General features: G+C 44.8%; 1 protein-coding gene across 1 annotated transcript; it reads left to right on the top strand.

Moving 5' to 3' along the window:
• Positions 1-242: 242 nt before the first annotated feature.
• bcl11bb (BCL11 transcription factor B b) lies at positions 243-25,722 on the top strand. Its single transcript, XM_075459637.1, has 4 exons — positions 243-632; positions 771-1,083; positions 8,307-8,690; positions 23,548-25,722. The coding sequence occupies exons 2-4, from the start codon at positions 1,020-1,022 to the stop codon at positions 25,602-25,604; spliced, it is 2,505 nt and encodes an 834-aa protein (XP_075315752.1). The 5' UTR covers positions 243-632; positions 771-1,019; the 3' UTR covers positions 25,605-25,722.
• Positions 25,723-26,323: the final 601 nt, after the last annotated feature.

The following is a 26,323-nucleotide window of genomic DNA, read 5'->3' as shown; positions in this document are numbered from 1 at the left end:
GGTGAGCTTTTTGCCCCCGGTGTCCGTGCGCGCCGCCCTCCGCGCGTCTGTGTCTGACTCGCAAGTGGCACGGGCGCACTTGAACTTGAATCCCCTTCCAACATCGTGGAGACAAGTCCAAGCACGCCAACGGGCTTCATAGTCTGTGCGCGCGCGCGCACATACACACGTGTGTTCGATCCCGAACGGAGCATCTTTCATTGCGTGAGTCAACAAGAAGTAGCCTCAACACCGGAGGAAACTGGGAAGCATTGGACCTCAGCTTGCTGGAAGAAAAGGAGGAGGTGTCTCGTCTGCCCGCCTGGTCTCTCTCTGTCTCTCGCGCGCTCTCTCTCTCTGTATGTGTGTGCGTCTCTCTCCCACTCTCTCTCTCTCAATCAACGAGGCTACTGCCACCAGAGCCAAGAGTTGCCGTTCCGCGCACCGATGCCAAAACGCGCAGGAGGAGTCAGTGCCAAAGGGTCATTTTAGCGCACCACTGAGATGGAAGGACTGTAGGAACACCCTAGAGTAACCAGCTGCTGTTTAACCCCAGATACTATAACCATTTCGTTAAAATCAAGGAAAAACAGCTAAACAGGAGCGAGTATCAATCATTGCTTACTTCATCTGTCACCAGGGTCGCTGCAGAGGTGGGCAGTCCAGGATTTTTATCTCCCAAAAGCTCATTCCAACATTTTTTTTTTCCTTGACCTGCGCACGTCGCAGCTCAGCGGCCGCGTGTAGCCGTCTGCTTCCTAAAAACTCCACTTTGGCTCCTACCGATCCAGGTGTTGCTTCCTCCCGAGACGCCGCAGGACATCGTGCACAAAGTGGTGTTCCGTCCTTGTGGCGCTTCTGTCCGACTCTTTCCCCTCCCGAACACGAGTCAAACTTACAGCTGAAGACTGTTGACAGTAAAGGGGGATAAGATTGGAGGGGGAGAGCTGGTAACCTGCGATCCAGAGGGGACCGACACCACGGTCCAAGCCGACTCCAAGTGCCGTTCACCGGGCGATGCCAGAGTAAATGCCGGGGCAATGTCCCGCCGCAAGCAGGTGAACCCGCAGCACTTATCGTTGACGCACAGGGAGACAGTACCAGGTGAGTTTAATTCCTCAGACGGGTCACTTCCAATCCACTTACTTTGTTTAGTTTTTTCTTAACTTTCATTTGAAGACTGTTATCATTTAATATTTTCTGGAGCAATAAAAACGTGTTTTCTAAAAAAATTGGATGCAACTACTGACATTCATTTTTAGGTAGTGACAATGCGCTGCAGAGGTCAGACGATTACAGACAATAACCAAATAAACGGCATGTGATACCAACATTCCAGCTGTTTTCGTTCATAGCAAACTTTCCCCCTTAATTCGAGCCACTTGCACGTTTGTTTTAAAATGAATCAACACAACAGAGGGATTTTTGGCAGCTTCGTGGGACTTTACTACAAAAGGTGATGGGGGTGTCTGGCTTGAGAACGCGTGTGTACGAGTGTGTTTTGCAAGCAAGGGCGCACGTGCGTTTGGCGTGTAATCCAGCATTTTCATCACAACGCTATTCTTTTTGTGGCACTCTGTGCATTGATATGTTCTTTTTTTTGCCACTTGATAAATTTTCAAATACATTTATATCATTCTTTTATTTTGTGAATTAACACAGGGTTGTTTACATTTGGATTAGTCTTACAATTTTTTTTAATCATCTCATTTATTTATTTTTTTCCTTCTCTTACTCCTTCACACACACACAAATACTCACTTTTATTTCATTTTTTGAATTGTTGTAATTTGTTTTCACACATAAAGGCCCACTACTATTTGCACCTAACATTTTAGGAATGAAACCGTGCACCGAAATAGTTTTTCTCTGCAAACACACACACACACACACACACACACACACACACACACACACGCACACACACACACACACACATACACACACACAAGGTGAAATTAATCCGAACTTTTATTCATCTTTTATTTGAAGAAAACAACAACAATAAAACAGGATTGCAAGTTGCAAAGCTCTCAGCTGCGACTAAAAAGGAAAAGAAAAGTAAAATTGCGATTAAATTACTCAGACATAATCTGAAGCAGGATTTTTTTTTGTGGGGGATTTGATTAAAAAGTCGCATAATCCAATTTCAAATCAATTATATCAATCTAACCTTCATCTCTCAGGGCTCTTCGGTGCCTAAATCCAATTTCATAGAGGCCTAATCTTGGTAATTCATTGCAGAAGTTCGTGATGTAATCTTTGGCCAGTGTGTTTTTTTCTTTTCTTTTTGGTGTGTTGAAAACGGTGGGGTGCATTCCAACCTCGCCGACACATTTAGCATTGACACTTATCGTTCTATTCCTTGGACTTGGTCTTTCCTCGGTGGCTTCCCTCTGTTGAGTTTTCCTTTGAAATAATCATGCCGTCATTTTAAACGGGAAGAGCCATCTGAAAACCACATGTTGGCTTTTTACATTGAAAATGCTGTTAATTGCTAACTAAGAGAGCAGGGAGCACATTTAACTGTTTGAAGGCATCCGGTGTGAATATTGATCCGTTTCCTTTGTCAGTTGATTAAGGTGAAGTCGAGGCAAACCCTCCATTAATTTTACATTAAACTAAAACAGCAGTTTAATCTCAGAGATGTGAGCGTGTGTGTTCAACATTTCCCTGCACAAGATGTCTCAGATAACTGCAGAGTTTGACATCTAATTCTTTGTCTTTCCTGAACTTGCACACATTTGGATGAACTCTTTAACAGCATGACTGTTTGACACCTTTTTTTTTTTTGTGGAACAGCTACACAAAAACCTCAGAGCACCTGCTGTTCAGTTCGCAAATTCTCAACCCTGAACCTGTGGTGCTGAAAGTACATACTGACACAACTGCACTGATAATCCGTTGTCACAGATCATCTTTAATTCTCTTTGTTCGAGCGGAGGCGAATATCCCCAGGATTCATCTGCTCTTGCCTGAAGCTGTGCATGACTGCTCTCTGAGATCTTTTTAATCATATCTGACCTGCAGTCAGAGACTTGCAAGAGTCTGAGCAGCAGCTCGGTGTCTGTAAATGGTAATAAATGCCCGATGCTCGGCTCAATCATGTCAGAGTCTGTGCTTTGCTGAAACGGACATCTGAGAAAGTGAAGTAGGATGCTGAAAAGCTGGGCAGTTTCGAGGGCCTGAATCTCGTCCTACCTGTTCTTTCACATGATACACACTCTGCTGCTTGTTTAGCTGTGGCCTCAGGCAGTGACAATGACCTGAGATGCACAAGTTCTTGATTAAGGAGGGACTGGACCTGAAGGTATCATATTTTCTCTTGTTTTTTTTTTAAGGTCCCCTAACTGGATTTTGAATTTTTGAGGGAATAAAAAAACCAAACCACAACTAAACAAAAACTAAGACCTGAAAACAATACGTAAGAGTGTGTGTGTGTGTGTGTGTGTGTGTGCAGAGGTGCACTTCTATTTGCATAATGTTTACCAGGCGTCGAGGATATCTTAATAATGGTACCACAGCAGAAGCTGTGATGGATGGAAGGCTTTTAGTGCAGCTATCATTCAGCAGCTGGAGGCAGCATGCTGCTGTGGGCTGTTTTCTTAAGATGGGTGGGCCTGGAGAGGACCAGGATCACACCTAAGGCTGTTGGGAAAGTAAACTGTAATGTGATTGATGCATGATGAGCACTTTTCAGTGTTTGAACTACAGAAAAAGAGAACCCATATTGGCTGAGTTTTAAATATATGTATAACATTTCAATATCAAGTCGCCGGTAAGTCACGTTGGCTCCGCGGTTGAACATTTTTGGGATCAGCTGTCAAACTCAGTCACAAGGTGTCTCTTTACACAAGAAATAATGTGAAGTTTCTTCAGGGTGCCAGCATATATCAATCACATGTCAGAACAGGGGATATTTAGTGTAACTGAATGCAGCCCTGTGCCCTGTAGCCACGGGCCTATAGGTCACGCTCTACTTAGGAGTACACACAACCTGAATATCAGCATATTTTCTGTCGAAGGCTATGAGCTGGAAATCAACTCACCCAGCCAGATATCTACTGTAGCGATGTACAGCTGCAGTGAACACACTCAGAATCCAGCACACACACACACACAGAGATTCAGCATTCAAGTCACACTCAAAATGCATGACTGCATGCAAAGTGTGTACGTCCACCCTCAAACAAATCTCATCCAACAAGCTGTTTTGTCTGCGTTTAATCTGACCTTTAGTTTACAGTTGTTTCTTTGTTTTCCAGTACTCTTAAACGGGGAGGGGGCATCCCTGTAGGCTTTTTGTAGGCTCAGTGATTCAGCTAGCAGTCACGTCTAGGACAATGAGCAACCTGTCCTACAAATATTCACAAATCAACGTGGAGAGGCTGGGATCCTCAGTCCCCTTCATTCAGAGACTGGCATATGTCGCAGTCTCTATTAGGGTCGTTGCAGAGAATCCTTTTCTGGATCCATCCACGGAAACGCCTCACAATAACTGTTTACTCTTGAAATTGGAATGCTACTTGTGAAACAGTCATGGTTTTCTTCTTTATTCACTCCATATGGCTGTCAAATGACAGGCAGAGACCCACCGTATGCAACTGCAAGATCGCAGTTAATATTCACACACATTGTGGTAACCGGATGATAATCTCACAGGCGATGACTGGCGAGCGATTTACGATTTAGTGTTCTCAGATTCTCTATCTATATTTCAATATTATTGAGCACAATCGATGAGTTTTGCAATGCTGTAAAGCGTCTTTTTTTATTATTATATCTCAGAAATAGTTGGCTAGATTTGATTTATATCTCCACATGTCATGCCTCATAGGTTGCAAGACATTTATTGTGATTTAGTGACAAGTCCCAGTCAGCTGCAGAGCCGTATTTTGCTCACTTTCAGGCTGATAATCTAAGATTTATGATAAGGAATGGGACTGCTACAGATTAAATGGTGATAAGATAATTAAACACACAGGCCTGGTTTTACACAACGCACACTGTTGCAGCTCTATTTGGCAATCACTGCTGAGAAGAAGGGATAGGCTAAGTGAGGCCGCTTGTTGTTTGAATTTTTGATTGCAACCATCTGCAATTTTGCCGGTGTCATTTATTTTCAATGGCAGCGTGAATCTCTCCCGACTTTCCCAGTGGAGTTTACTCATGAGCTTGAGTGTGCATGTGTTTTTTGAGCTACGCAAATGGAAAGGAGGGGGAAAACAAAGAAAGGGAGACAGGTCTGAACCAATAGAGTATGGTTGACTGTCATTTGAGTGCCCGTGGCCACGCTGCAGCTGGTATTAAAGTGCTGTGTGAGGTCAGGACGCAGACGTCAACGGAAAATAGTTTCATGCTCTCTGTCTAACGCTGCTGTGGAGCATTTCATCGAATAAAAATTCAATAAAGAGAAATGTCTCACATCCAGAAAAATTAAATAAATTTTCCTGGTTTCTTGTTCGACTTTTTCGGGGAAAATTCTTCTCAACCTCAGGCATAAAGACACAAGAGAGGACTCGTCAGATCTATAAGAGCATAATATTTAGAGATTTATGCCACTTAGTGGAGAATTTAAGGTCAGAACACACGGCTGGAGGCCGGAGTTTCGGTTTGTTTCACCTGGCCACCGCTGAGAAAAACACTCACAAGGATGTTTGATCCAGTGCATCTTAGACCTGCGTTATAATTAACTGTTTAATTACAATGCAGCTGTAATCAAAGTGCACGAGAAGGATTTTAGATTTTGCACGTAAAAATATCAAAGCTGCAAATTAATCACTTCCATGCCTCGAACAGCGCATTTCTTTATTAAGCGCTTTCTGCCCAATATGTTTTTTTTCCTTTACCTTTTTTACATACATGGAAATTTCGGTGAAAGAGGCCCATTGTCTTGAGCTACGTTTCCCATCTGGTAGATGTTGTGCTGCAGCAGCAGCAGCAGCAGCAGCAGCAGCAGAGTGACTGACTGACTCTCTCCTCATCAAACTGATAGGGGGTGCTCTAAGGCTGCCTGACTTTACTCGCACTTGATAAGGCAGAGTAGCAGGACTGTCATTTGAGTGAACATAGCACCGTGTGCGAAAAAGACAACAGACCCAGAGAGGGGAATAAAAGTATGTGTGGTATCGACAGCTGGGTTTCATTGCTATCATCACGCCTTCTCGGCCGATGGCATATTTGACAGCGCGTCAGCTATGCTCCTTTACCTATCAAGCACGTTCCTCTCACATTGCAGTTGATACAGGGGGAATTAGACTCTGTCTGTCACCATGAAAGGCTACATTAGTGCGTTGTTCTTTTGTCAGTCAGTCTCCATTTCAGAATGTTTGTGTCCGAGGTTGATTTTATTTTTCTTCTTTCCTGTATGCATTCCATGGTCGGTTCCTTCTTGCACACCAGTTTTTTTTTTTTTTTAATTGCTCTCACAGGTGAGCCTCGGGAGAGATGAGAAAGCAGGTTTCAGAGAGGGTGCGGTTTTGAGATGTCCGACTGCTATTCCAGTGCATGTCACAGTGCCAATTCCTACTAATTTACTGCCTTTTGCCCCCAGGCCATGTTACTCAACCATAGGTTAACAAACAGGCCTCATTCTATTTGTCTCTCAGTCATTGACAGTAAAGTTCAAGTTCCCAGGTGTCTGTCAGCTCATTGACGTGATGTTGTCTTTTTTTTTTCATGCCACCTGTCTTGTTTTCAAAGTCAGAAATGGGAGTGGAAAGATATCCTGTAGGCTGCAGTCCTACTTACATGCATGGCACACACACACAAATATCTCATGTGTATGGTTTCTTGGGTTTGTTGGAGCACTCTGGAGGGTTTCTTCATGTGAATTATGGTCACAAGCTGTGAACTTTAGGTAAATATGCGTTTGTGCTCCGTCTTTGCTGCCACAGATTATGAGATGGAAATTATTTGGCAGGCATCCATGAACCCATCACCATTTAGAGAAAAGATTTGGCATCAGATCATAACTCCAGGGAAAATTGAGAGGACTCTAACTTGTGTGTGTCAGTGACTGCATATGTGGGTGGATGGTTGATTAGGATTTATTGCCATTTCTGGTCGCAAAGAAATATTCAAAAAGGTAAAACTGGGTTAAAAAGAAAAGAAGAAAAAAAGACAGCCAAAACAGTTTCAACTGGGAGTTTAGAGAAGCAATGCCTCCCTGACGGCTTGAGATGGATGATAAGAGAGTTTAGGATCCCTGCTCTGATAACTGCACAAACGCACACAAATGAGCGCGCAGCCTCTTTTGTCTAATCTTCGCAATTATTAGGGTGTCATGTTTGGAGGAAGAAAGACGGGAGAGGCAAGAAGGAGGGGATGGGGGTGGGGATGCGGGCGATGGAAGTGGAGAAGCAGCAGAGACAGACATGCGCTGCTATGCCTCTCTCACAGGCATCAACACCTCTCCCTGGGCACCAGCTCGCTCAGACGTCTCTGGAGCTTCAGGTTTCCTCTGGGCTCTTAAGAAGAGGACACATTTTCATACTGGTACATCAGGGTAGTGTTTAAAAAAAGGAGGTCATCCATGAGGGATTTACGTTAAGCTGAGGGACAGAGTCGATGCCATAGGGGAGGAAGGAGGGAAAAATGTGTAATGGTTATTAATGACCGTGTCGGATCTGTGAAGAATGAGATTTACCCTCTTAACAGGACCCCGGGTTTGGCTTTATAGATTTTCTGTCTGTGGAGAATACGATCTTCAGACTCACCTGAGTCCTGATCCATTCATGCACACATACTGTGTTTCCTCCCTGCCTCTCTTTTTCTACACACACACACACACACACACACACACACACACACACACACACACACACACACACATACAGCTGCTGGTGGATGTGGCCTCCGTTACGCTACACTTTGTTCTGCACAAGCTGGGGCTCCCACGTGGTGAAGGCAGCCGTCTAGCTGTGACAGCTCAGTGCAGCAAAGGCCCCTTACCGGAAACCCAGGCTGCACTGTGAGATGAATAGCTTCCTGGCCACACAAACAAAAACACACAGGCAGACACACACACACCAACGCATAATGTAAGTGTTGGGTCCCACCCACGCAGATCTCTCACAGATAAGCTGCGCAGGTGTTTGTCGAGGCAATGTAGCTTTACAGTGCTGCTGTTTTATGCCATGAAAGTGACACACTTGTGAACATAATGACCTTGTGGGGCAGGGAGGGGCGGCCTTTATTAGGTAATGGTCGCAGGAATAATGTAACCTTGCTGGGTGTCTATCTTTGCCTGTGAATCTATATCCTGGTGTTTTTCTTTTTTTTGGAATATCCCTGATTGACACCTTTTGTCTCTCCTCCCTCTGCAGTTGAGGCCAATCATGACTCAGGGGCAGGATCTCCATCTCCGGAGCCATCCACCCCCAGCCCGAGGAGACTGGGACCTGGAGAGCATGACCTATTGACCTGCGGCCAGTGCCAGACCAACTTCCCTCTCGGGGATATCCTGGTTTTCATAGAGCACAAGCGTCGTCTGTGCAGAGGGCTCGGCGGCGGGCCGGGGTCCTTCTCCAAGCCTGGGGAGGCCGGTGGGATCATGGGCATCCCCATCTCACCCAGGGCCAGGTCACTGGAGCAGGGAAGAGGGTCCATTCCGGTGGAGGTGGGCATCCAAGTGACCCCCGGAGGAGAGGAGAATGAGGAGAGGAGGCTGACGCCGGCCAAGGGGATCTGTCCCAAACAGGAGCGAGGAGGTACGACTTCAACACACTGTGCTGTGCAGCTAGAAGAAGCATCTCCACAGTTTTGAAGAAAGCGCTCTTGTATTCTCGTCTGTATTGAAGCAAATAGGTGCACTTTCACACACTCAGACATGCATCCACAGGCATTGATTCGTCTCTCACCTGTCCAAAACAGATAGCTCTCTTTAAAGAATCCTGGCTGTTTGTTATTTTGACAGTGGCCTTCAGGAGGGATTAATGTATCCTGAGATGATTTTATTAGAGTGACTGAGAGCTGCACTGTGCACTCCCATTCTGCTCTATTCTACATAAAACATCACACAAACACATGTGCACTCAAATCACACGCGGCACAAAAAAAAAAACACACACACTCACAGGGCCTGAAGGACTTCTTCAGCTGTAACCAATCGTAAAAAGCGAGGAAGAAGGTGATAGAGGAGCCGGCTCCAGAATGTGTGTGTGTTTTCTCTCTCTCTCTCTTTTTTTGTTTGTAGCTTGTGTTCGTGCACATCACGTGTCCTCTGTGCATTTGTACAGAAAGAAATCCTGCAGCATTTGAAGAGGTTAAGAAAGCTGATTAAAATTCATCCGCCTGCATGGTGAGGAGAAGGGGATTAATAAAGTGGCAAGGCCGCTCATCTGGATACGAGGAAAAGGGGGGGAAAGAGGGGGGTGTTGGGTGGGCAAGGCCCGAAGACCGTAAGCACTACAGGGAAACCAATTCAAAGTTATCAGAGGAGACAGTCAACATGGCCCCAAGAGCTGGGAAGGCTATCCAGGATTGCGCAGGTGGGCTTGGTTAGAGAAGGGAACCTCTGCGTTCCACTGTCATGTCATGGTCAGATATAAGATTTAAACGTGAGGCTTTTATGGTTTTTTTCTCTACATGAAACACATCCATCAGACTGGCAGACCTATGTTAAACTTTTGATTAGATTCAAAAAGATTCAAAAGATTAGATTCTCACTTTTGATGGATGCGACGATAGTCAAATTATTGCGTAAACGTTATTAGATACTCGCCCTGGCACATCCAAATTCACTCTGTGGTCATAAATTTAAAAAAAAAAATAAAAACCTATATTTACACATGTAAAAATGTGGAGTCATGCAGACGTCATGGCAACAGGCGGTGCCTGCTCGGCTTCGCGGCATTTCCTCCGTCCTGTTGGAGTGGGTTAAAATCCACAGAGTGCAAGCAGAGTACAGCAGACGATGACCCTTATGATGGAGGCCTAACAGGCTGCTCAGTTTCTATTTGATTTGCCGTGGAGAATAGAGGCATTTTTTTTTACATTTTCTTAAAACATTTTTGCACAAGCTCTGTAGTTTGCCTTTGATCACTTTTGAGGGACACTTTCTTTTTTTTTAGAAAAAGTACAAGAATTTTTAGTCGAAGCAGGAGGCCCTGCCCAAGCTTGAAAGAAGTCAGCATACCTGAGGCTTTAAAAAAAAAAAAAAAAAGCAACTCTGTGAGATCACAAGGACCCAGTTTCACTTCAAAATGTACCGGTTTCAACAAACTTTTTCAAACTTTGGAAAAGCAACACTTGATCAGCCTCCTTCACTCTCAAGGCTCTGTTGTTTAGTTTTTTGTTTTTTTTGTTTCTGGATTCCTAGGAGGCCATGCTGGCGCGTAAAGTTATGGATTTGAACATTTTGTTCACTTCGGAGCTAAAGCTGGTGAAGACATCTTTTCGTGTGTGGCCAGCAGCTGTGTGTGGCCATCGTCTATCACTGCGGGAAATCAGTAAAATGAGATCAGAAACAATATGTGACAACACAGTTTTGGGTGTCACTGTCTATTTGAGAGAATAAAAGTGACATGCAAGGGTCGTTTTCAAGCTTGCTCTCAGCAGGAAATATGTTGATAGTAAAAGAAATAACTGACCATCCATCAATAATAATGTGGCTTTTGTTAATTTTTCTCTTTTTTTAGATAGACTTGAGGAATTTTAAGAGCTTTCAACAGCTTTGGCATTAACATGAGGGGGAAAAAAATGCAGGAAGAAAAAAGAGGCTCAGTGCATTTTACATTTTTAGTCTGTTCAACTGGTCAGAGGGAAAACATTCAGGCGGAGTAAGTGGGTGAGTCAGCCTGTCAGAGCAACAGTCAGTTAGTCATACAGACAGTCAGTCTTATCACTAAGAGAACAGGACATGAAAGCACTCGAAGCCCCAAATGAAAGAAAGGAGGAGAGCTTTGTTCAACACATTAGATTGCCACTCAAGGCAGTCTCAAGTTTCAACCAAATTAGATTACATTATTAGCACTAATTAAGTCCAAAGTGTTAAAGGCACTCACACTCACAGGCGCACTCACTAGCACATCGCACATGCACACACATATTGAAAGGAAATATTACAGTTTGCCTTCATGTGGTATTTAGGAGCTTTGAAGCAAGCCGATAGCTGCAGAATAGGTGAAAAATGTAAGAGCGTGCATCAAACCAGCACAACCCAAATTGACATGTACGTGCGCTAATAATGCATGAAATGCTTGTGCTGTATGCATAACATATGCTTAATCCCCTCTCCTGTTTTTTTATTTGGTTTTTTTTCACCTGGCTGTGTTTTATAACATCCTGTCTGGCCTCTTTGTCTGTCAGCCTGCTTGCTTAAACTGCAAACATGCTGCAAGGCCAGCAGATTCAACCCCAAACGGTGCAAACACGCTCACACAAACACACGCATGTGAGCACACGCATACTTTTTGTACAGTAGATGAAAAATGGCCCTGCTCTGCCCTATTCTTTTTTTTTTTCTCCCTCTCTCCTGAGGTTCTCCTGCTGATGTATGCACTATGTGTGTGTAGATGTGTTGGCTTTGTCAGAGTATGAGACTATATTTGTACGCCTTGTATAAATTTGTATATGCCGTACATGTGTGTGAAGTGTCTGTGTAAGAATGATGCATGTCATCACGCAAGCGAGATGCTGTCGCTAGGGGACTGCGACAACCCTGGCCCCGCTTTGAACTGTTCTCTGAACGACTGCCGAGCCCCCTTTGGAGCACTTAAAACCATGGGGCAAAGTCACATCATGACAAGCATTCCCTCTTCCTGTTTTTGTCTCATTCTCTGTGTATGGAGATCACACGCTAAATATTTCATGAGACGGTGTGAACATCTCTCTCCGGCTCTCTCTCCCCGTCCACCTGAGAACTCGCTGTTGTCACTTTTGTGGTCTGAAACTTTTGCATCAACATGTTGTTTTTTGGGGGCAAAAGCAGCTACTCGCTAACTGCAATGCAATACCGATACCGATAGCGTCCAACTGAACCAAAGTGGCACTTGATTTATGATCAAAGGATTCAGATTGAGATAAATGCCACTTTAGAACTGTCAAACCTGCACTAACGAAATGTCTGCGGGTGTGAAAATGTGTTAAGTGCAAAGGAGCATTTTTAATGCGATAAGATCTGTTTTTTCTTGAGCTGATGGCCAATGAGGGATATTTTTTTCACTTTAAATGAGTCACTGTGGTTTCTGGATGTAAACCTGTGGTGTAACCTAAAAAACGATAAAAAAAAAGAGGTAGTCTCACTTGTTGCACTGCTGCAGTTGAAACAAAAGCAACATTTCAGTCTTCACAACCTCTCCAACCTTGCAGATTTGAAGGTGTCCCGCTTCTTTCCCTTCTCCTTTCCCCCCTTTTTTCTTCTTCTTTTTTTTTTTTTGCCCCACCACCCAGTGCTCCTTTAATCACCTGGCTTGCTCTCATTTCCATATTAAATAGGCTTTAATCATGAAAAGCAATCAGGCTTTTGCATATTCATACCTTCCCCTGTTCTCCGGCTTCCCTGTCTCGCTCCAGTGCCAAGCAGCCAGTAATCAGTAGGCAGGCGGCGTAATGCCATAGCCCCAGCCCATCGCATGAAAACACACACACTGCGTGAGTTAGAAATAACTTCACATGCTACTTAGGTATTATCTCTACTCCGAGAGTGAGAGATAGAGCAAAAGGGAGAGGGGTAAGAGATAAAAAAAGAAAAGATGGCGAGACTGATCCCTGATTTGAGCTGCGAATATTTGTACAGAGGCTCAAGGAAAAGTCGATTTGCATAATGACTTTGTAGTTTTGCATTAATCACATTTGCATATGAAAATGCGTTAATTACTCCTGATGATTTTTTTTTTTTTTTTTAACTTGCCTCATTTGATGTCCAAGCTCTGGGGTTGTGATTAGGGGTCACATGGTGGGAGCTGTGTAGGTAGTGTGTGCAAGAGCGTCTTCTGGTGCAGCCTGTGTGTGTTTATGGGTTCTTACATGAGTGTTTTGAATCCTTGCCAGGGAATTTATCTCATTTCTGCTCGTAGGCATATGTGTCTATTTTCATTTTCTAATTTTTGCAATCGTGTTTGTCTCCTAGTTTCTGTGAGTGGAACATTTGCCCTTATATCTTTGTGGGAAAAGAGAAGTCATCCCTCCCCCATTTAAATACACAGTTTTTTTTATTAATAACATAGAGACAGGCTTTTAGAGCTTTGAATTTTTGAATACAGAAGCCTGTCCAAATTAGAGTTTTGAGATATTTGACTAGATTACTTAAAAAGTAGTTAATTAAAAAACAATTATTCCCATTTTCTGGATTTTATTTTGAGAGTTTGTACATGCATAATCGTATGTGCCTTTGCAAATTGCGCCTGCACACACACTTGTTGGCAGTTGCAGGTTGAATGTGAAATGAATAATTAAATTTTTCAGTTGCCTCTGAGATACTTCATGTTTATCTAATGTTTTCCATCAAATTAATGAAAGTGCAAGCAGCATGTTTTGCTGTGTTTCCTTGGATCTGCACATGTAGAATAAAAGTGAAAAAAGAAAAAGAAAACAAAAGTTTTTTTCTTTTTTAACCATTTATAGTTCTCTCTGTGGGCATTTTGGGCTCTCAAACATATTTGTGCGTGGACCTGTGTGTGTGTATATGTACAATTACAGTATACGTGTTCCTGCCTGTGTATGGGCCCCTAGAGTTGTTGGCCCATAACACCGTGCCTCAGACAGGACCACCCCAGGGGCCGTCTGACTCTGCTTGTGTCTGTCTGTCTGCTCTATGCAGCAGGGTCAACTAGGTCTATAAGGGAACTTCTAAAATGGCACAGCTGCCCACACACACTAACACACACACACACACACACACAAATATACGTTGATGCATTCTCATGTGCGTGCAACAGAATCACACATACGCAGATGCACACACCGATAAAGAGCCGCACACACGGAGCGCATATGTGCATGTAAGAACGCATACAATGACTCTCATCTCCCATTAAGGCCTGCATCTCTCACCAAACTCACTCAAGCACGTGCACATACACACACAGCTTCAAGGCTCCCACATGAAGGCTTCAAACACTCCACAGCCAGCTTTATGGCACTCATATGGCAGCAGATTTGATATTTTCCTACCACAGCGGGGGAATAAAACTCGCCACTAATTTGGACTGCGAGCGCCACCGCTAACTTTCAGCATGTGCTGACTGACTGTGTCTTCCAGATGTGTGGACTCTTTGCTCCTTAACAGCCTCACCGAAGAGGCTTAAGAAACCTCACACCCTGTCCCTGCTACGAATGGAGAGTGATGATGGCATTATGGGATTGGACACAAACACAATTGTTTGTGCGGAGCTTTCGATGAAGTGCGGATGTGAACTTCACGGTCTCGAGACCATGAAGTTGTCTTGTGTCAGTGGGAATCTGTGAATATGTTTTTGTTCTTTGTGTAAATAGCTATAATTGAGGTATTTTGACTGCTGCACTGTAGTTACAGTGCGTAAGCTGCTCCTTTGCTTCCCTTCTGTGGTGGTAACTTTTGATAAAAGGCGTACTGAGTATTGTGATTTATGTTTGAACAATAGTGAAAGCTTATGTATGCCCGTCTACATACAGCTTTGCACATCCACAATGCTAAAAGAGAACCTGTTCAGCTACATAACTTTTCACACTCTCAAAGCTTTCCGCAGAGAATCTTCAACCAGACAAAATCCTCATGCGCTACTGTTCAGACTACTAGACAGTATGTCCCTTTCAGGAGTAAATGGGAAGATTTTCTGACCAGGACACCCATTTTTTGTCCTTCACTGAAAAGCAGCCATATGTTTGGCTTTGGGAATAAATGGGCTACTATTAGTATTTGCGGAGCAGGAGAAGAGATGGTGCTTGTTAGGCAGTTAGAGAACTGTCGTTGGTCTTTTCCTCTTATCTTATTAGTACCCTGCTCTGATTTGGGCAGGATTATTTGAGAAGAAAATGAGGAAACATTTTACCTCACCACAAGATTGCCCCTCTATTTCGTTCACTTATTTGTCTTGAGCAATTACACTGGGAGAGAACTCTATATAGACAAAGACATGACAAACATAATCTGCCTTCATGTTGGTTTGTCACCTAAATATGAGAGCAATATCTACAGTACAAACAACATATGTTTGAAATGAGCTTCTTCTGTTTCACACTAGCGATTTACTGTCAGCACATAAAGTTGTATGAAGGAGGAAAAAATGAATAGAAAAGCGGAGGTTTGGGCACAAAAGGTCATCGTTACTTTCGGTTTTGATCTAACCCTAACATTTTCTTTCTCGTTTGCAAAACCATTGAGACGGATTTGCATTAGTTTTAGATATTTTGTTGCTGGAAGTTTTACATTATTACATATAACCCAAAACAAGAGAGATTAAATTAAAAATATATATATATATATATATCATATACGTGCTCGATAAGAAAAAGGAAAAAAAATACATTAAAAGAATGTGTTTAAACATGTGCTTTGAATACTTTTAGCTAACTTTTTTTAATATTTTGTGAAGACCAGCTTGTAATTTAAAAGAAAGAAAAGGATGGAAAATCAGCTCTGGGTGTCTTCTTGGATGAGAGAGGGCTTGTACTGTCATGTCCATGGATGGCATTGCCCAGAAGGGACTTAACCGCTCAAGGTTAAGAGGCTACACTCTCCCTGTATGCTGGCATATTTCATACTTTTCCAAAAAGCCCTCTTCTCTTTACCGGTCTTTCCCATAGCACAGCAGAGCACGCCAAAATGAAATAAAGCCCAAGATGTTATCAGGGTGATTGGTGCCAGCGGAGCTTGTCTGGGCCTGTGGTCTGGCGGGGCAGCGTTGGCCCATACCAGCGCCTGCATATGTGTGAGTGTGTTTATATGTGTGTGTGTGTGTGTGTGTGTGTCCTAGAGGCAGTGGATAGATGAAAGCTTGCTTTAACCATAAGCTATGCAGGAGCCGTGCCAGGAGCAGGAAATGTATCAGCGTGATAACAGCCAGAGACAGAGAGAAAGGGAGAACGAGTGAGAAAGAAAGAAAGAAAGAAAGACAGAAACGAGAGGGCGAAAGCGGGAGAGACAGAGGGAGAGGCCACAGGGGGAGGCCTGGGGCCAAATTCAGCCCCATCGTGTCACATCATAAATATGTGTTGGGTGTTAAGAGGTGAATCTATGTTCAAGCTTGCATTTGTGTGTGTGTGTGTGTGTGTGTGTGTGTGTGTGTGTGTGTGTGTGTGTGTATGGCAGAATCTGAGGCTATGTGTTAGATACAAGACAAGAGACCGTTTGACACACCCGGGTATGTTTCAGGACACATAGGAGAGAGAACAGAATTCCCCTGGAGACATGACCGTTGCAACGTTAATAATATTGTGCTGCTGGCGTTCACTGGATCACAACAAGAGCTCATAAACAAGAGTGATACATGAGTAGAAAAAAAAGAAAGAAAAACACACAAGGAGAAAAAGCCACATTATTTCACATTAAAGACTAAAATTGATTATTATTATTTTTTTTTGTCATGTCAGAGGAGAGTTCAATCTTGGGGGGATTTCAGCACACGGAGAAAGTAAATGAATGCATATGTATATGGTGTAAAGGACTCACATTTAGTCATGCTACAAAATCTGTTTCGGTGACACGTGGAAAAAAAATTTTTTTCAGCAAATAGCTCCTTTTTTTGTCAAGAGTAATATGACGACATCAATATCAATGTTCTATTTTTCAGATGAATATGAAGGTGCAGCCAGCCTCTGGTTATCATGTATTGCCACAACATTTTATGGCAGAAATGACCTATTGATTTCTGTTCTTGGACATCACTTTTTTTTTCTCTCTCTCTCTCTACATTTAGGACGTAGTGAAGAACTGAACGCGGATTAAACATTTTCATATTGCACTCAAAAGATAGACGTTAGCTCATGTTAGTGGGTTTTTTTGGGCCAAAATAAAGGGCTAAATTATCTTCTCGATGTAATGGAAAAAAAAAACTGAAAACAGAGAACACTAATGCCTTGAAAGGATTTACCATGTGAGCTGTTTCCCCTGTTTTGCCTGAGTCTGCTCATCGAACGCTTGCTCTCAGCGTTCTATGCATAACTACATCCTGCTACAAGTCCTCCCTCAAAACCGAACGGTTCAAACTGAAAGTCCGCGGTCCATTTTTTTTCTTTCTTTTTCTTTTCTTATTCACTTTAGTTACCAGTAATTAGACAACCTGCAAATGAGTGTCAAATGATGCGATAATCCCTGTGTGCTGTCTCCTGAAAATCAGACATTTTTTATTTCACTTTCGGGCCAAGTGTGAGGAAAGAGCAATGTCTCCTCCCATACCCTTAAGTGGACTAATTTAATTATCAGGCACAATAATGAATTAGATCACTATTATCATCCCATGTTCACTGGAGTGGACTTCACGCCTCCATAAGAAGGAGTTGAGTGAGTTGGGAGGGCTTGTGGGCCATATAGGGCAGTGGTTTTATCTTCATGTGGGCTGCCAATTCAGCGGGACTGGCTACTCAGCTCCAGTTGGCAAAAAACAGCTGGAGGCCATTATCACTACTGAAACTATATGACACTCTGCCAGAGAAGAGGTATAAAGCAGTGGGTATGGTCATAAGAATGCAAAAACATATACAAAGTACATATAGTACAGTTCCACAACACAAAGAGAGGCACAAAAGAGCTTTTGTAAAAGGTGTGAGCAGAAGGCGCATCCTTGGAGACATCCACAAAAGGACGCATGCTTATCACAGATTGAGAAGAGCGCAACATACACATATGACACTTTCCTTTGTTTAACATATGCCTTAACAAAAACACAATATATACTGTATTTATTAGACATATAAAAAAATGAAGAAAGCCACAAAACAGAAGTCACACATTATTCACAAGTCAAAGTCAATTTCCTGTTCAGTGCCTGTATATCTGAAGCTCATTTGGATGTAAAACCTTAAACAAACAGCATGCGCCTCCACAGAGTCAGTCTCCAGTTCTCTGTCGAAGAAGCCTGAGTTTTTGTGTTTTGACGCCATCTTCCATGGAGGCATTTAGCTGATTTTTCTTCTCATCTGCAGCATCAGTGGACACTTTTTCCTGTCAAATATCCACCTTATTTACTGGTGGAGTTTTCTTTTCATTCAGTATCCCACTGCCATGGTCGTACCTTGGGATGATGGTACTTGTTCTCCTTTTTTTGTTCTTTTTAAAAAAAATGTATGTTATCTCTTTTCCCTGCTGCTGTGTCATGGTAAAATGGGCATGAGATGGAACGAGAGATTAAAGTGGATGTAATTTTGCCGCAAAAAATGGAAAAGCAGTGATAAAGAAAAACAAAACACAGTTCTACATTTATTTCCATACTGGCTGCTGTTCTAACTCTACTGTTTTCTTCCACTCAAACTTTTCTCCACTCCATGAGGTTGTCCCACCCCCTTTCCTTCTTAAATCCTCTCCTCCAACTTGCTTCTCTCTCTTACATCTTCTTTCTACCGCAAGCACGATTGAGTGTCGTCCATTTGTCAGCATCACATGACAGACAGCGGACCCCACAAGGTGCGCGTGTAACCCCGAAAACACACAGCCGTTACCACGCGCGCACACATGCATGGGCTGGGAGTTGCTGGCGATGAGTCAGGCTTAGAGAAATGCCACAGAGAGCTTAGCTAATGCACTTTATGAAGCCCCCCTTTTCTTCTCATTCTCTCTGTTTTGTCTGTGTTGCTCCCTTTTTGCCCTAGAACCTGAGCCAAAAGCCATAGCTCTTTACTGACAGAGAGGTCTCACCAGTTATTTTTCACAGCATGTCCCCTGTGCCCTCACTCAGACAGTTTGCCTAACGGCAGTAACGTGCACCCTTAGTTGCACCGCACAACAGCCTCGTCCACTGTGCATTGTTATGCAGCTGGACCCACTCAGTGTGTGTGTGTGCGAGCCTGCGATCAACTTGTCGGAGATACCTGATCTCTTTTTATTGTTCATTTGACCCTCATCCCAGGAGGCATGAGGGTCAGGGTGGAGTACCAAGATACGCTTTACAGGTGCTTAGTGTGTGCGTGACACAAATGGGGGACAGAAAAATGATAAAATGCAAATATGAATGAAAAGTTAAAGAAGAGAGGGGTAGAATCAATATTTTGTGCTTTCAGTCCAACTCACTTTGCCACAAACTCTTTAAGGAACACTGTTTCTTTAAGTCTCTCAGGCTCTAAGGCATTTCAGCCGGTCATATTGACTTCAGACGCACACACACACACACAAGCAGGCTCACAGATGTATATGGTTAGCAGGCCAAAGCTGGTTTGAGTTAGCATGGAGCCAGTCACACTGTGTGAGAGCCTTACCCCCTGCCTGCTACTGCCACCCTCCGCAGTCTCTCTTCTTACTTCTTTCTCTCCATCTCCTTCCTTCTTTTACTACATGTGTGACAGTCAGCCGCTGCTTGCTGGAGCCCTACTGTAGTTTACTGTCCGAGCTCAAACACACACACACACACACACACACACACACGCTCATAGACAGTTGATCTGCATGGCCTCCTGATTAGCTTCCTTCATGACAAACAAGCCATCACCAAACAAGGGGAGAAAAGCGTGGAAAGAGAAGGAGAAGGAGGAGTGAGAGCAGGAGGGACGACTCGGAGAGGAGCAGAGGTGCGAGGGGTGGGGGCAGAGGGTGAGGTGAGGAGGCTGGGACCCTTGGGGACCCCTAGATCACAGCCATGCTAATGAGGAGCTGCTTCACTAGCAGCGGAGGTGTCAGCTAACCCCTGACAGGTGCACATGCACGTACTCCCAGGGCTTGTGCCGGCATGCACATGTGTGTAAGTACAGAGAGAGGGCGTGTGTGTGTGTGTGTGTGCACAGAGAGTACAAGAGGGACTGTAGGGGCAGGTTTGTGTCCCAGTGGCCTTGCCTGCAGGCAGCTTTGTTCTGTATGCAAATCTGTCGCTGTAGCGTTCTGTCGCCGTTGATGGAATGTTGGAGCCGCACAGCGAACCTGAACCTCAGGAATGTCACAGTGTGCACACGCGCACGCGGTTGTGTGACACCTACTGTGGCACATCCTAGTCATCTCCTTGTTAACAACCAACACCTGCACTGGCCTTTTGTGTTTCTACACCTAAGCAACATTATTCTACCCACTCCATTCTGCAGGATGTCAACTCACTCAGTACGTTTGAAGAGATGTGCGCTCACATTCAGTTGCACCTTATTTTCAATTAAGTTTTATTTTTCTCTGAGCTTTGTGACAGGTAATCTAGCATTGGTGAGCTGCCACTATCACCCACTCTCTGACACGCTCTCTCTGCTGAGAAGACCTGTTTCTTGTTGAAGACTAAGTCTGTGGAATTGTGTTCTTCTACTGTGCTCTTTTTCTTAAGTCCCTCTGAATTAGACCTTCCTCGGATAAAGCCCCCAAAATGTAAGAGTAATGAAAATGGAGGGACTTCATGGTTTCACATAAAAATTAGATGAAGGCTCTGGGGCTGAAAGGATGGCATATGTGAATTCCTAAATTAAACACAAATCCACATGTCTACGTCAACCCTACCAGCCTCACACCACTTTTGCTACACTGGCCATATGCAAACAGTCAATACCATGGCTCCCCTTCATTCACTGGCATTTTGTTTGTACTTTTTAAGACAAAATAATGGCTATAAAAGGCAATCTGGAAAGAATAAAATCTGATGTAAAGCTCAGATCTCAGTCCCTGAAGACTGGGTTAATTGGGCCGGTGGTTTAGTTAAAAAAAAAAAAAAAGAAAAACAACGCAGGAGAGAGGGAGAGCATTATTACTGGCCCACCTCAGCTCCATGCATGTGCCAATGCTTTAATAACTTCCTCCAGGCCTCCTGGCCCTTCGCCCTCATTTCGTTGCGCAGGACAAAGAGCTGCCCTCCTGAGCTGGTCTCAGATCTGTAGTATGTTCCTCTGTTTCATGGGAAAGTCTGCCAGGGCGAACACCTGGGCAGAAAAATAACCGATGGACCTTTTTAGGTGAATTCCATTACATTAAAACGCTTACAAATTGCTGGCAAAATGACAAAAAGCAGCAAAATGCAGTGTACCGTATTACTGAATCCTTTTTTTTTTTTTCCCTGCGTCCTGTCCAGCATTAAGGCAGCAGAATTGTAATCTGAAGACCTTTTTATGCCAAACACATTTGCTTTGCAAAGGGGTATTACGGAATCATGCTGCGACTCCATTTCATTTAACCCCTCATCTCAGCCTTATTCGCACACATGCAGGACTGTGTGTCTGTGTGCATATGGACTGGTGGAGTAAATTGGGCGATTAGGTCCAGCATCAGTGACTGCGTGTTGAGGAGAATGTAACTATTCTAACTGGTAGTTGACCTTGGCGGTCAGCGGAGGAAGGGTCCCTGCCTGTGTGTCAGGCAGAGGGCTGTAATTACCACAAACTGAGGCATGACATGGCCCGCCGTGGTTCTTTAATGAAGGCTTTTATTGGCCGGAGTGCTAAGCAGTGACACTCTCTCAGCATGAGTGCAAGTCTATAGGAGAGGGGAAAATGAAGAGAGGATGCATCTCTGTCTGTTGATCTTCTTCTTTTTCTCTCTCTGGCTTCTCCCTCTCCCCCCTCTTGCTTGCTTTCTTGTTTGGGAAGTTGATGAAATTTGTCTTTGGCCGTCATTAGGCAGCAGCCATCAGCTGCCACTCTATTAGCTGCCACGCTTCCTTTAACAGCATATGGCATGCCTGTGTAAGATATGACAAGATGCAAATGTGTTGCTGTAGTGGTGGGTGGGTGGGTGGGGGGGACTGGAAGGTTGTGAGGATGGAGTTTGATTGGGTCTGTTGTACTGATAGTCATGAGCGCATGTTGTGAAAAAAAAACCTTAGATAAAATGGTGAAAAAAATCTTTAGAAAATCAAGTTAGCTCATCAATCCCTCTACCAGTCTCACATCTTCATTTAATATCGATCCTGCTGTGTCTGAGATTATAGAGCTCCCAAGTCTATAGACCTAACTTGGTCCCTGAGGGCCATGTAAATAGCCGCTGTGTGCGTGAGTGTGTGTGCCCAAGCGCGCCTGGCCCTTAAAAGTCCCTCCACCTCTCTTCTTACCCCTCTACTCCTCCTCCTCCCTCCCCTCTCTGGCTCTCTTCTCCCCGTCCAAGCTGTTAAGCTGTCCAGCTCTCTGCTGCCAAGCGGCCGTGTGAAGCTCAGCCAAACTAAACACGGGCATGCAGCCCGCCACTCGCCCCACACATCCACCCAGGCACGCACAAACGCGCACGGAAAAAAAAGGACGTTCACAGACACGCTCGCACACGTGCGCAAAACACGAGCTCTCGCGCGTCGGGTCGTGTCTCAACCCACACAAATGGTGAGAGTGACGGCTACACCAGAGCACGGCTAATAGCGGAGGAAAAAAACGACAGAATCAGTAAATGAGCCCCTCATTAACTTTTTCTGACCCTCTCTCCCCTGAGGAAAGCCAAACCAATCACACCGCCAAATCAGCTTCCTGTAGTAGACACTGATCCAACATCAGCTTTCGCTCATCTGTTTCCTCAGTACAAATGAGTGTGTGTGTGTGTGTGTGAATTAGTGGATGTTTCCAGTGAGGAAGAGCTGTACTCCTGAGCTTGTATCAGTGTCTGCATGTGTGTTTTTCATTCCATATCAAAGGGTGACTTTGAGGCAGTCAGCCATCTTAAGGTCTATTTTCTTGATCACATAAAACTTTGGGCAAGCTTAACGACCCATCTCCGTGCTGGCCCTCCGGGCTTCAAGCTTTAGAAGGACCGTACCAACTTGACTCCACTTGCGGTAGCCGCTGATAATAAAGTAGATGCAGATGCCTTGCTAGCAAACACAAGACTGTGGAACAGCCTCTTCAGGGCAAGCCTGGGTTGAATTAGACGAATCTCCACCAAGGCTCTTTTTTAGTCAAGTCACAAGCGGGCTGACAGGGCCACGCCACAGTGACTGATAGATTCATTTGGAAATATTAAGTCAATCCATTTAAAGGGGTAATTTGTCAGTGAGTGACACCCAGTTCTCTTTGTTTACGAGTGTGTGGCCACAACACATCACTTTACTGTACTCAGTACCACACCGATGACGTAGAGCTTTATTCCATGTGGATGGATGCTTCATTCATATTTGCTTTTGAGTATTTCTCTTTGTCTCTGATGCTACATCTCACTGGCCCCTTTCTAACTCCCACCCCCCACCTCTAATTTTCTATTTTTTTCACTCACTGCTAGCTCCCCTGTCTCCGAATGGAAATGACAGAATAGAAAAGATGAATCTGTATATTAAAGCCTTGCAGACATTACAATTTGCATAATGTGTCATGGCCTCGGGGCAATACCTGCCACCTATATTAGCCTCCAGACGCACACTCAGTGTTATGAAGCCTCGTAACACATACACAAACGGAAAGCTAATTTAACTTTAGGATTTAAAGACAATACGTTTCACAAACATAACTCCACATGTTCACACACGGACACATTTCAAATTTAAAGGTTTGTTGGATTGCTGAGTGAAAATTGTCATTTCAGTCAGGTTTTTACAACGGTTTTCTATCATTCTTGACCCACAGATAAAGATGAGCCATCCAGCTACATCTGTACTACCTGTAAGCAGACCTTCAACAGTGCCTGGTTCCTGCTTCAACATGCCCAGCACATTCACGGCATCCGCATCTACCTTGACAACCACCCAGTCAACTGCTCCTTCACTCCTCGCATGGCTCTCCCTCCTCCTCCAGGAGCTGACGCCTTGCCCCGCTCCCCTCTCCCCACTTTCCTTGGTGACACCAACAACCCATTCCACCTCCTTCGCATGGCTGCGCCCTTGCTCAGGGAACACCCCCCTCCTCCGAGGTACATGGAGACCCGTCTGCCTGCAACACCCCCTTTTGTCAGCCCTCTGCCTCCCCCTCGACCACCTCTAGAGCGGCTGGTCCCAGAGGAAATGGGGCTGCTGTCACAGCACCCCAGTGCCTTTGAGAGGGTGATGAGAATGACCCCCATGGAGCCTCCTTCCATGGACTTCTCCCGTCGGCTGAGAGAGCTGGCAGGCAACACAACCAACAATGGTGGGCCAACACCTCCTCTCTCACCCAACCGTGTGCCGCCCATGCACCGCCTGCTGAGCCCTACGCTTTTCCAACCTGGTGCCAAGCCCCCGGCGTTCCTCACCTATCCCCCACAGCCTCCGGTCTCTCAGGGGGGACATGGCTCTTCCAGCCCTCCAGACACACAGGGTCAGAATCAGACCCCGGGGAAGTCCAAATCCTGTGAGTTCTGTGGCAAGATCTTCAAGTTCCAGAGCAACCTAATTGTCCACAGACGCAGTCACACAGGAGAGAGGCCGTACAAGTGTCATCTGTGTGATCACGCCTGCTCCCAGGCCAGCAAGCTCAAAAGGCACATGAAGACACATATGCACAACAAGTCAGGGACCATGAACGACTCTCCAGAGCAGGGAAGTAGAGGAGAGGGAGGAGAGGGTGAGGAGAAAAATAGAGAGGGAGATGCTAGGGGAATGGGGATGGATAATGAGGAAGAGGATGAAGAAGAGGAGGAAGAGGAGGAAGAGGAAGAGGAAGAGGAGGAAGAGCTGAGAAACGGAAGTCAACCAGATTCCAACTTAAGTGAGGACTCCCAGGAATTCAGCCAGAATAGAGAAAACGGGCCAAGACAGTCCCCTAACCCAAAACCCCTGAGTGGGGACAGAGTTAATGACAGTGGCGGGGTGGGCATCATGCACCCTTACCACCTGGACAATCACCTCAGACTTAACCCTAACAAGAGAAACTTGGAGAGACAACCGAACGGAGACGGCGGGGAGAGGGAGGAAGCAGAAAGAGAGAATGAAAGGGAACCAAACAGAGAGCGGGAAGAGCAGAGGGATGTGAGACCTCTGATGAATGGCAGGATCAGTGTATCTGAAGCTGAGTCCTTTCCTGGGCTGTTCCAGCGTCGGCCCACCCCCATCACCAGCTCGAGCCCCTCCAACAACAAGAGGATCAAGATAGAAAAGGAACAGCTGGACATTCCCCCAAACATACCGCTTATCTCCCCGGAAAACGTCTACTCTCAGCTGCTAGCTGGCTACGCTGCTTCACGCCATTTCATCCGAGAGCCTTTCTTGGGATTCACTGATTCCCGCCAGTCACCGTTCGCCACCTCTTCCGAGCACTCTTCCTCAGAGACAGGAAGCCTCCGCTTCTCCACCCCACCCGGGGAGCTGATGGAAGGTGGTAGTGCCTCAGGGCGCAGTGGAAGCAGCACCCCTCACCTCCTGCGGGGACCCGGGCCCGGCAGGCCCCCCAGCTCAAAGGACAGGAGGAATGACACCTGCGAATACTGCGGCAAGGTGTTCAAGAACTGCAGCAACCTGACAGTCCACCGGCGCAGCCACACAGGGGAGCGGCCGTACAAGTGCGACCTGTGCAGCTACGCCTGTGCCCAGAGCTCCAAGCTGACTCGCCACATGAAGACCCACGGCCAGTTTGGGAAGGAGGTGTATCGTTGCGACATCTGCCACATGCCCTTCAGTGTCTACAGCACGCTAGAGAAACACATGAAGAAATGGCATGGTGAACATTTGATGGCCAGTGAGGTCAAACTGGAGCAAGCGGACAGAGGTTAAGCCAGCATACAGAATACACAAACATCCTCTCACACATACACAAAAAAAAGAAAAAAAGAATACACACATTCATGCACACACAAAATCCCTATGACCACTTCTTCAGCAACGGAGCTTGGCTGGATTATCTCTCTCTTGAAAAAAAATTTGAGATTGATTGATGTTTATCATTTTTTTCCTTGTCACAGAAACTGCCACCTGAGAATATAAACAAATGGAAACTTTAATGAGAACTTGCCTGGAATGCCCAACTTGGCGTTTCTTGGCAAACTGTCAGAGGATTTTATCAGTTAGGAATCCACGGAGCCTTTCTACTGTGCAATAATTTCTGTATTTATTGGATTTTTGTAATGATATTTGGCATGTGCAGGTACATCTTTGTTGGATTTCATATGGAGTTAGTTTTAAAATGTGCTAAAAAAACTTTTTTTTTTTTTTTTTTCCTTTTTAAAAATGCGATAACTGAGAAGAGACCACCATTAATACGAATTTTTCTTTTTTCCTCTAAGGAAGCTTGTTAACCTGTGAGAGTAAAAAATTGTGTGAAGCGGTTAGCTTTTAAAAGTAAAAAAATAATTGTTTTCTATGTTACCTGCAGCAGCGGACTACAATCCATTCCTTCATACAGGCCTAAAAGCACTGAATGTCAGCCTGACAATAAAACACCATTCTGGATTTTAAAAATCCAACATTATCTTTGAGACCTGGTAAATTGGTAT

This window comes from Odontesthes bonariensis, chromosome 24, assembly GCF_027942865.1.
Source record: "Odontesthes bonariensis isolate fOdoBon6 chromosome 24, fOdoBon6.hap1, whole genome shotgun sequence".
NCBI lineage: Eukaryota > Metazoa > Chordata > Actinopteri > Atheriniformes > Atherinopsidae > Odontesthes > Odontesthes bonariensis.
Note: the sequence above shows the minus strand (reverse complement) of the source record. Positions and strands in the feature narration are given on the sequence as shown.